The sequence below is a fragment of the Anser anser genome (genome assembly GCF_964211835.1).
Source record: "Anser anser genome assembly, chromosome: 15".
Taxonomy (NCBI): domain Eukaryota; kingdom Metazoa; phylum Chordata; class Aves; order Anseriformes; family Anatidae; genus Anser; species Anser anser.
The window spans coordinates 11,974,609-11,985,737 of NC_139736.1; the positions used below are offsets into that span (position 1 = coordinate 11,974,609).

Here is an 11,129-nt window from a genome sequence, read left to right on the forward strand (position 1 = left end):
CTGGCACCCTCCTGCCACATCCCGGCGGCTTCCAGGGGACAGCATCCCCACGGCCGGATCCACTCTGTCCCCGAGCCCCCACAGACATAACGCTGGGGCAGAGCTTCTAAAAAACAAAGTACAAACTTTATTTTGTTTCTTTACAAAGGCACAAGCCTCTTTTTTTTTTTCACTTTCTTAACAAAATATAATAGCTTCTCAATGAACACAAAGACCTGAAAATCGTAAAAAAAAATACAAAAAAATGAAAGAAACCGAGAGAGAAACAGCTGTGGTGGGGGAGGAACCTACCAAATACCAACAAGGCTCTACACACGACTGGCCTAAAACCCTACAGCCAAACGGGGGGGTGAGGGGGGGCAGAGGCGGGGGGCAGAGGCGGGACAAAAGTGGGGCCCCCCCGCCCACAACGAAAAACAGAAGCGACACAACCACGAAACAGAAAAGCTCTTCTCACCTGACGAACCCCGCAAACCGGATTAAGTGCTTAAAGGAGGGAGGGGAGAGGGAAGGGGAGCCCCACAGGGCCGGCACCAAAAACGGAACCCCAAAACCCCATCCCCGCGGCGGGGCCGGGGCTGGGCGTGCCGGGCAGCCCGTGCTCCGACGAGCCGCATCCCGCTGGTGTTTGCTCTCGGGGTGGGTGGGAATCCTCGCCCCGGCACGGTGCAGGATGCTTGTGGGGAGCAGGAGCTGCGGCGGGGCGGGCGCACCCCGAGCCGGGGTCCCCGTCCCTCTGGGAGAACCGGTGCTGTGTCTGCGACCGCATCGCTTGGAGTCTGCCCCCCCCTGCTTAAAAAAACGAAAAGTTTAAAACAAAACAAAAAGAGGTGGAAAGAAATCAAAATCCCAACCGACATCCCCCCCCCCAGCCCCGGCGTCCCGAGGGAAACCCGGCTCCAGCCGGCACGGTGCCCGCTTGCCAGCGGGAACGCCGGGACCGGCTTTGGTTCTGCAGGATTTCCCGTGGGTGGGGGGCGAGTTTGATGAAACCGGGGGGCTGGGGGGGCTCTGACCCCCGCCCGGCCCAAACCCCGGCTGCACCCCGAGCCCCGGTTCCAGTTCTGTCCCCCCTCGAGTGCCCGCCGCCGCCCCCCCGCCCCGGCCCCCCCGGCTCCCCGCTCGCTGGGAAGTGAGCAGCGAACGTCGCCTGGTTCTAGCGCTCTGATTTACAGTATTGGAAAAAGGTCATAAAAGAGACCCAAATCGCATCGTATTTTTTAAAAATTTCAGCATATTCTCTGACGTTTCCCTCCCTCGCCCCGCTCCCCGCCCCGGCTGCTGGCCGGGGGGTGTCAGGGCAGTTCCCCTTCCCCCGAGGGGTCTTCTTTGCTCTGGTCCATGGAGTCACTGTCGTTGCCCTCCGTGTCGGAGGCGGTGTCGGAGGCGGAGGGCTCGGGGCAGGCGCGCGCGGGCGTCACGATGACGGCACGCCGCTGCTCCTCTTCCTGCAGCTGCTTCTCCTGCGTCCCCTCGATGTGCTGGATCGCCTGCCGGAGGCAACCGACGGCCGTCAAGACAGTGACACCCCCCTCGCGTCGGGTTTGGGGACCCCCACATCCCCGGGGCACCCTGTGGCGCTCCCCCCTGCAATGCCGCAGCCCTCCCTACCTGAACGATGGTGTCCAGGTTTTGCCGGGACGTGGAGACTGTGTTGATGACCGAGGACGGGCCCATGGTGACCACGGTGACGTGATGGGAGGGAGGCGGTGCTGGTACGATCACAGTGGGGTGGTGGGTGGGCGCTGGGGGACCGTGTGCTGGCAGGAGCTGGGCACAGAAGCAAACCCCCATCAGCATGGCAAAGCCTCCCTCCGGGCGAGCCTCTGGGGAAACCCCCCCACCCAGGGCGACAGCTCCTGCCCCAAACCCCTCGTCCCCTTTGCCTCTGCCCTACCCAGAGCTGTGATCTGTAAGGGAACTTCCCCAGGTCCCCGCACCCCAACACTGGTCTGCGCCCCGGACCGGCGCTGGGGGCCTCGTGGCCACCCTGACGCTGGTTATCAGGGACGGAAGCAGTGCCCTAACCCGTCCCTCCCGCTCGCAGCGGTGTTTTGCCGTGCTCCATGCCCAGTTTTCACTTGAGATAACTGTGGCTCGAAGCGAGGAGGGAACCAGAAGAGCGGCGGCCCCATAACTGCACACGGCGGGCAGGAGCCCCTGGAGCCGGGCAAGGCGGCGATGGGGAGCGCCGCTTGCCAAAAGGCCGTAAAAGCTCCATCAGCTGCTGCTCGCCCGTCCTGGATGGACACAAGAGGACGCCAGCTGAAAGCTGCAGTCAGCTTTGCTTTGGCAGAGCAGGAGGCATCCGGATGAACTGGAAGAATTCCTCCTCCCCCCCCGTATCCTGAAGCTTTCGGTTTTCGGGCAGGCAGAGGCTTAAAGCCAGACCCGAGCGGCTGCTGTGCGCTCGCCCTGCTATCGTCCCGACCTGCTCAGCCGGGAACATGCCGCACCCCTCGAAGATCCCCGCTAAAACAGCGGGTGCAAAGAGCTGCCCTCGCAGGAGGCTAAGGAGCCTTCGCCTAAAAACAGGCTGAATTTCCCCAGGAGGCGGCTGGGAGGGCTCCTGCAGGGAAGCATCTCTGCAGAAGCCAAACGACAGAGGAAGCCAGTTTTCCTCACTCCCTTTTACGCTCCCCACCCCTAGGGGTGAAGGCTCCTGTCCCTGCAGTCCTGCTACTTCTGCCAGGCAGCGATGCTTGCCAGCACGCCTGCTGCCCGTCCCAGCCTTGCAGGCGGCAGCGAGCAGTTTTGGCATCCTCAAAAATCAGCTGGAGTCCCCCAGTGAGACAAGAACCCTGGGCACCAACCCCTTCCAAGCTCCCTAACACAGGCGCTTTGCCGGGACAGTGCTGCCCACCCCAGCCTCCCACAGGTGCCAAGCACATCATCAAACTGCCCTGACCCCTTGTGCTTCACAGCCCCGCGCATCCCGGGGGAAAGCCTGCAGGGACGGGGGCTGCCAGGGCGTCCCCGCAGCCAGGCGGGTGGTGGGATGCGTCCGCACTCACCTGGGTTCGGATCTGCTGCTCGCGCTCTAGCTTCTCCTGGTGCAGCAACCTCACCTGCTCCTGCTGCTGCTGGAGCTGCACTTGCTGAGCAATCACCTTCAGCTTCTCGGGGTACATGTGGGCCTCCAGGGAGCGAACCTGCCAGCAGAGAGGGCCCTGGCGTGTTGGGGGAGCACAGCCCATGCCGTGCACGCTGCCCTGACCCGAGCTGGGATGTCCCCGGGCACGGAGCCACGGGGTGGACGATGTGGAGACAAGGCGGAGAGCGCACGGCCGAGCCTGGGGACAGCGAGCTGGACAGCGGAGCCCTCTCCTTACAAGAGGGGCTCGCTACAAGAGGGGCTCGTCCCAGCCACGCAGCCGGACCCACACCATCTCCAGCATCCCCACGGCACAGCCCGCTAGAGGGCGAGCCCGCCCCGCGCACGGCCGGCTCCGTCCCGCGGCCTCACCTGCTCCTCCAGCATCATGCGGACCGAGCGCTCCTTGTCCAGCTGCTGCCGGAGCTCGATCATCTCCCGCCGCAGGTCCTCGGCCTTCTCGTCCTCCCAAATGTCCGGCGAGCCGATGCCCTCGTCTTTGTCCTCCGCCCGTCGCCGCTTCGGGGAGGAGCCGCTGAACTCCTGCCACGGGGACATGGTGTCAGGGGACGGGGCCCAGCCCTGGCGCTGCCCTCCTCTCCCAGCCCTCCACCCGGACCAGGGCTGGGCAGTGCCACCCCTGTGGCCATCCCCAGCACACCTCAGGGCTCCCCACAAGGGAAGGGGCTCCTGGGGACATGTGCAGCGTGTGGGGTCAGTGCCTCCATCCGCTCCCCTGGCCTGCCAGGAGGGCAGGGCATCTCCCCCCCCTCCATGTCCTAGGACGGACCCCAAGGAGCAGCAGCGAAGTGCTGAGCAGCGGGAACCGTCCCTTCCCCAACCCCCAGGACCGTCCTCTCCCAGCGCCTGGGGCAGCACCTGGATGAACCGCTTGAGCTGGGTGTTCTGCTGCAGTAGCCGGGTCTTCTCCTGCTCCAGGGAGAAGATGTACTCCGCCGTCTGCTGGAGGATGGCCGCCTGCGGGAGAGCCGGGGGGGCGGTGAGGCAGCAGTCACGGTCCCTCCCTGAGTCCCCTGCCCCGCACCTCCCCTGGGATTTCCCTGCAGCCAGCGCCCCACTTTGCCCTTCTCAGGCATCGCCCCACAAGCAGTGTAGGAAACCACAAGGTGCGGGACCGACACCTGCGTCACCCATCGCCGCAGCCCCGGCTCACCTTGCTGAGCTTCTCCCCGTCCGTGTGCGGGATGAGGGTTTTCAGCGACTGGAAACCAGCGTTGATGCTCTGCATCCGCCTTCGCTCGTTGCTGTTGGCGATCTCCCTGCGTATCCGCCGCTCCTGGTCCCGCTGGGTCTCCGGAGTCAACGGGATGTTGGCCAAGCTGCGAGAGAAGTTGGGTGTTAGAGGTGGGGGGGCTGCACCCCCGTGCGTCCCCCAGGGACCGGCCGTTTGTGCTCTGCATCCCCAGCACCGCACTGTCTCGATTTGCACCCCCGAGCGGCAGAAAGGATGGGGAACACCGTGGGGAGAACCCTCCGGGAGGGCAGACCCGAATCCCGACAGCACGGCCAGAGCTGAGCCCGCGGGGCGAATGCTCCAGCTGCAGGCAGGTGGGGTGCAGCGCAACCTCTGTCCTGTGCAGGACGGGGAGAGGCTGCGTGACGCTGCCGTCGGGGCAAGCTGGCAATGCTCCCGTACCCACAGGGCTCCAGAAAGCTCCGGAAAGCCGGGAGGAAGGGGGACTGACGGACACCCCGTGAGCAAAGACGGCCTGTCCGGGGCCACATGCGGGTGCCCGCTCCGCCGGCATCGCCTCTGAGCAGCCGCGGGGCCGTGCCACGCCGTGCCCACGCGCTGGCAGGGGCCGCGGGACCCCGCGCGGGCGGGAGGGCGAGGCCGCCGGCTGCGTCCCCGCGGGGCCGGCCAGCGTGTGTGGCCCCGGGAAGGCGGCTCCCTCCGCCCCGCTGATGGCTTCCAGATGACAGCTCCCAGCGGAGAAGCCCCCGTCCCGCCCGAAGCCGCAGCTCCCGCCTGCTTCCTGCGCGCCCTCGCCCCACAGCTGGGCCGGGAAACACCGCCGGCCACCGCCAACGTGCCCCGGCCGGGCGCTGCACCCTGGTGAAGCCCAGGGCTGGGGGGGTCCCGGTTCTTCCCCCCGGCTCGGCTTCTTCAGCAGCCCCAAGGTGGTGCGGGGAGCAGGGAGACTGAATCCTGGCAAGCAGTGGTCAATAAATGAGCAGAACAAAAGGGGATCCGCGGCGGGAGGGAAGGGGCAGCACGCGCACCCTGTGCCTCCTGACCCCGTGGGGTGCTGGCACGCCAAGGACAGTGACGGTGGCACGGGGCAGCGAGCAGGGCGGCGAGCAACACGGAGCCCTGAATGCTGGGGCGACAGCCGGGCACCGAGACCAAAGCAGGCGACGTGTGCCGCAGCCTGCCCCCGCCGCCAGGCGCCCAGCTCCGTGCAGAGCCGGGGCTAGGAAAGCTGCGAAATGCCGAAGACAAAACAGAGGGGACAGGCGGCCGGCACGAGGCGAGATAAGAGGGGCTTTGGCCTTCCCCTGCAGGCAGCAGCGCCGTGCACGGCCCCAGCCTGCGTTTTAACATGCGTCCAGGTGCCAAGCAGCGCCGGGGCTGACGCCACGGTGCAGGCACAGCGAGCCGAGCCTCCCCGCCGCCTCTCGCCCCTCGTCTGCATCGCGCCGGGTGCGGGGCCATGGTGTTATCTTCAGCTCCAGCACGGGGAGCCGGGACCGTGCCACCGAACGCCTCGCTCAGGCTGGGAAGCAAAGCCGTGTGTCTGGGGAAGGTCCTGGCTCAGCCCACGGGGACGGGGAAGACGCTGGTGCCTGGCTGCCCAGACAGCGCCGTGGTGCAGGCTGGCGCTGGGTGAGGAGCACTGGAGGCACCGGATCCCCCGGCACAGCTCCGCAGGGGTGCCCCGGGGCTCTGCATGGGTCCTGGGGCTCTGCCCCGCATGTGCCCATCGTGGCCGTTAGGACGCGGCGCGACGTTGGGGCAGCCACAGCAGTGGGCACGGGCTCACGTCCCCTCGTCGTGGGGACAACCCTGCCGAGAGCGAGCGTGGAGGCCGCCAGGGTCACCATCCCTCCTCAAGGGCAGGATCTGCCCCTCGTCATCCTGCACTGATGCCTCTCAGGCCCGAGGGCCACCAGCTGCAAGCCCACAAGGGGAATTAGATGGGGATGTTTCAGGCCGGGCAGCGCGGAACCAGTTTCTTAAATACAAGAAAAGGAGGAAGAGCCCGTTTCCTCACCAGCAGACCTCTCGTAACCTTCCCCAGCTGCTCTTCCTGGGAAGAGACCTAAAAAGTGACAGCTAAATACAGAAAGGGGAAAAAGAAAGGCCTCGATTCAGAAGCTGTCCTGGCGCCCACTGCCGCCCTGGGAGCAGGCTCCACACCGGCATCTCCACACGGTGCTCGGCTGCTGCCTGCCCGCACCTGCCCACGGTGGCCATGCTGCAGCCAGAGGGACGGGGGCAGAGCCCCGAGCGGGGCAGATCCAGCCCCAGCTCCAGCCCCGCTGTGCTGGGACGCGCCAGCAGCGCACCCGGGCTCTCCCTTCCTGCTCCGGCCGCTCCTGTGCACGGAAGCGCTTGTGCCATAAAAGCCACGGCGGGGAGAAGCCCCGGGGTGCCCACAGCCCCCACCCCGTGCCGCGGGTGCACCCGGACACGAGGCATGGGCTGAGCGGGTAGAATTTGATCCTTCCCTCTCCAGCTGCATGGCTGTACCCACGTGGGACCTGGCGGGGACACCAACGCTCGCATGGACCTCAAGGAAAGCAAAACCACGGGGGATCAAAGCCGGCCGCCACCACGCAACTCATGAGGACGTGCCGGGGCTCTGCGGGCGCCCCGCTGTGCCAGCCCGTGTTTGTCGGTGCCTGCAGCTCACAGCCTGGGCTGCACCGGTGGGCTGGATGTCCCCGAGCTCGGGGTGTTCCCAAGCTCAGGGTGTCCCCAAGCTCCCAGGCTGGGTGTTGCTGCACTCTTCAAGCTCTCAGGCAGGGTGTCCCCGAGCTCAGGGTTTACCCGAGCACCCTGAGCTCGCCAGCTGGGTGTCCCCAAGCTTCCTGAGCTCACAGGTATGGCATCCCTGGGGCTACCCATGCACGCAGGCAGGGTAGGGCATCCCCAGGCTCGAAGGCAAGGTGTCCCCGAGCTCCCCAAGCTTGCAGGCAGGACACACCCAGGTTCCCCGAGCTCCCAGGCAGGGCGTACACACGGTCCCCAAGCCTGCACGAAGGGGATAGTGTCCCCGAACTCCGAGGCAGGGTGCACCTGGGTCCCCCAAGCTCGCAGGAAAGGCAGAGTGTCTCCAGGCACGTGGGCAGGGCATCCCTGAGCTCCCCAGGCTCACAGGCAGGGTGTCCCCAAGCTCCCCGAGTTTGCAAGAGGGGCGCACCCCAGCTCCCCGAGCTCACGGGCAGGGCGTCCCGGAGCTCCCCAAGCTCACAAGGAGGGTGCACCCCAGCTCCCCGAGCCCCCCGGGGGCAGCACCCGCCTCCCCAGGCCGTGCGCCCCCGAGCTCCCCGCGCCCTGGGGCAGGCCCGGGCACCCCCCAGCCCCTGCAGGGGGCCACGTCCACACGGCGCCCACGCCGCAGCCGGGCCTGGGGCCGTGTGGGTGTCGGTGTGCGTGTGTACATGTGTGTGTACGTGTGTGTGTGTGTGTGCACATGTGTGTGAGTGCACATGTCTGTGTGCGTGTGCGCGGGGGCCCGGCAGAGGCCCGAGCAGGCCCCGCGCAGGGCCGGGCCGCCATGGAGCCGCGTGGGGACCCGCCGGGGCCGCACCCGGGCCCAGGGCGGGGCGGAGGGGCCGGGGCCGGGACCGGGGCCGGGATCGGGGCCGCCATCCCCTTCCTCCTCCTCCTCTCCGTCCTCGTCCTCCCGCGGCCGGGCCCGTGCCCGCCGCAGCCGCCCCCCTCCCCACACACACCCCCGGGGGCGGCCTCGCTTTGTGCGGCGGGGCCCCGCGGATCGCGGCCGGGCTCCGCACTACAAGTCCCGGCAGCCCCGGGCCCGGCCCGCCTCCTCCGGGAGGGCTGCAGAGTCACGGCCGGGCCCGCAGTAAACACACCCCCCCGGCCCCGCCGCACGCCCCCCGCCGCCGCCCCCCCGGCCCCGCCGCCCGCCGCCGGGGCGCCCCCGGGCCCCCTCCTCCTCCTCCTCCGGGCTCCGCTGCCCCCCATCCCCGTCCCCGGGGGGCGCGGGGCGGCCCGGTGCCGCCCCCCCTCTGTCTCCCCGCCGCCCCAGCACCAGCACCAGCGGCGGCGGGGCCCCCCCGGAGGCCGCATGGCCGCTGGCGGGGCCCGGCCCCATGTGCGCGGCGCCCCCGGGCGCGCACCCACGTGCGGAGCGGCGGCCCCGGGAGCGCGGCTGGGGGCGGGGGGGGGGGGGGGGGGAGTAATACAGAGAAATTTTTTTTTTTTAAAGCATAAAATAATAATAATAATAAAAAAAAGAAAGAGAGAGAAAATGGTGGAAAGGGGCAGAAGCGCGGGGAGAGCCGTGCCCCACCTGCAGAGCCCGCCGATGACCTCCTTCTCGGATTTCCTGAAGTGCTGCAGGGAGGGCATCTTCGGGGCGGGCACCATGAAGTACTCCATGCCGGGCTGCTCGGCCGCCGGGCCGGGCTGGGAGCGGCGTGCGGGGCCGGGCGGTGCGTGTGCGGGTGTGAGTGTGCGTGTGCGTGTGTCTCACAAGGCGGGAAACAGCTGGGGAGAGCACAGCAGCGCTCCCTCCCCCGGCGGCGCCGCCTCCGCCAGCCACCGGCCCATGTAAACAAAGGACGGCGCGGGCTCCGCCGGGGAGAGGGGGGAGAGGGGCTTCGGGGGGGCGAAGGGGGCTCGGGGCGGGGGTGTAGAGGGGGAGCCGGGGCGCTGCGGGGATCGCAAGGGCTCGCGGGCGGTCTGGCGGGCGGTGCGTTGCCCGCAACGCCCCGGCCGCCGTCCCCGTGCCCGTGCCCGTGCCGTGCTGCCCCGACGCGTGCTGGCCGAGCAGGGCCCCGGCGCGGCCGGTGGCACCCCCGGGATTGCGGCCTGCCGGGTCCTGGCATCGTCCCGTCCGACCCTGTCCCGTCCCGTCCTACCCCATCCCGTTCTTTCCTGTCCCCATCCTATCCCTGTCCCGTCCTGTGCCACCCCCAACTGACCTTATCCTGCTCTGTCCTGTCCCATCCCGTCTGGCCCTATCCCATCCCGTCTGGCCCTATCCCTATCCCATCCCTATCCCATCCAGCACCACCCCCTCCTGACCATATCCTGCTGTCCTAACCCCATCCCATCCTATCCGACCCTATCCCATCTGAACGTATCCCATCCAACCCTATCCCATCCTTTCCTGTCCCCATCCCATCCCATCCTATCCCATCCCATCCTTTCCTATCCCCATACTATCCCTATCCCATCCTGCATCACCCCCTCCTGACCATATTCTGCTGTCCTGTCCCCATCCCATCCCATCTGACCCTATCCCATCTGAACGTATCCCAGCCGACCCTATCCCATCCTTTCTTGTCCCTGTCCCATCCTGTCCTACCCCATCCCATCCTTTCCTACCCCCATTCCATTCCTATCCCATTCTGTGCCACCCCCCCAACCCTATCCTGCTCTGTCCTGTCCCCATCCCACCCTATCCCATCTCATCTGACCCTATCCCATCCTTTCCTATCTCCGTCCCATCCTGTCCCAGCCCAGCCCAGCCCAGCCCATCCTTTCCTATCCCATCTGACTCTATCCCATCCTTTCCTATCCCATTTGGCTCTATCTGCTCTGTCCTGTCCTCATCCCGTCCCATCCCATCCTATCCCATCCTGTCCTACCCTATCCCATCCTGTGCCACCCCCACCTGACCCTATCGTGCTCTGTCCTGTCCCCATCCCATCCCATCCCATCCCATCCCATCCCATCCCATCCCATCCCATCCCATCCCATCCCATCCCATCCAACCCTACCTCATTTGACCCTATCCCATCCTTTCCTATCCCCATCCCATCCCTATCCTATCCTATGCCACCCCATCTGATCCTATCCCTGTCCCATCCTGTCCCCATCCCATCCTGCCCTGTCCCATCTGACCCTATCCCATCCTACCCCATCCTTTCCTATCCCCATCCCATCCCTATCCCATGCTGTGCCACCCCCACCTGATCCTACATTCTCTGTCGTCCCCATCCCATTGTATCCCATCTGACCCTATCACATCCCATTGTATCCCATTTGACCAAATCCCATCCTTTCATATTCCTGTCCCATCCTGTCCTACCACATCCCATCCCATCCTTTCCTATCCCCATTCCATCCCCATCCCATCCTGTGCCATCCCCTCCTGACCCCATCCCATCCCATCTGTCCCCATCCCAACCCACCATATCCCATCTGACCCTATCCCATCCTATCCCATCCTTTCCTATCCCCATTCCATCCCTATCCTATCCTCTGCCACCCCCACCTGATCCTATCCTGCTCTGTCCTGTTCCCATCCCATCTGACCCTATCACATCCCGTGCTATCCCATCCCATCCTATCCCACCCGACCCTATCCCATCCCATCCTATCCTATCTATCCCTATCTCATTATCCCATCCCATCCTATCCCATCCCATCCTATCCTATCCCATCTATCCCTATCCCATTATCCCATCCCATCCTATCCCATCCCGTCCTTTCCTATCCCTGTCCCATCCCTATCCCATCCTGTGCTACACCATCCGATCCTATCCCCATCCCATCCTGTCCTATCCCATCCGGTGCCACCCCATCTGATCCCATCCTGCCCTGTCCCATCTGTCCCCATCCCATCCTTTCCTACCCCCATCACATCCCAGCCACCCTATCCTTGTCCCATCCTGTGCCACCCCATCTGACCCTGTCCCCCTCTGTCCTGTCCCCACCCCCGTCCCATCCCACCCCATTCCGTCCCCGTGGGGCTGCCAAATGGGGCTGGGGTGGGGGAGGTGGGGGGGGCCTTGTGGGGGTGGGCTCCGAGCACTTGTGGGGCTCAGAGGTGGCTTTGGGGACCACGGGGCTCACGGCACAGTGGGATTTTGG

General features: G+C 66.1%; 1 protein-coding gene across 1 annotated transcript; it reads right to left on the minus strand.

Moving 5' to 3' along the window:
* Positions 1 to 104: 104 nt before the first annotated feature.
* Positions 105 to 9,651, minus strand: TFAP4 (transcription factor AP-4). Its single transcript, XM_083800924.1, has 7 exons — positions 8,599 to 9,651; positions 4,269 to 4,434; positions 3,974 to 4,072; positions 3,467 to 3,637; positions 3,015 to 3,152; positions 1,612 to 1,770; positions 105 to 1,490 (listed from the first exon to the last, which is right to left on the minus strand). The coding sequence occupies exons 1-7, from the start codon at positions 8,685 to 8,687 to the stop codon at positions 1,296 to 1,298; spliced, it is 1,017 nt and encodes a 338-aa protein (XP_083657050.1). The 5' UTR covers positions 8,688 to 9,651; the 3' UTR covers positions 105 to 1,295.
* Positions 9,652 to 11,129: the final 1,478 nt, after the last annotated feature.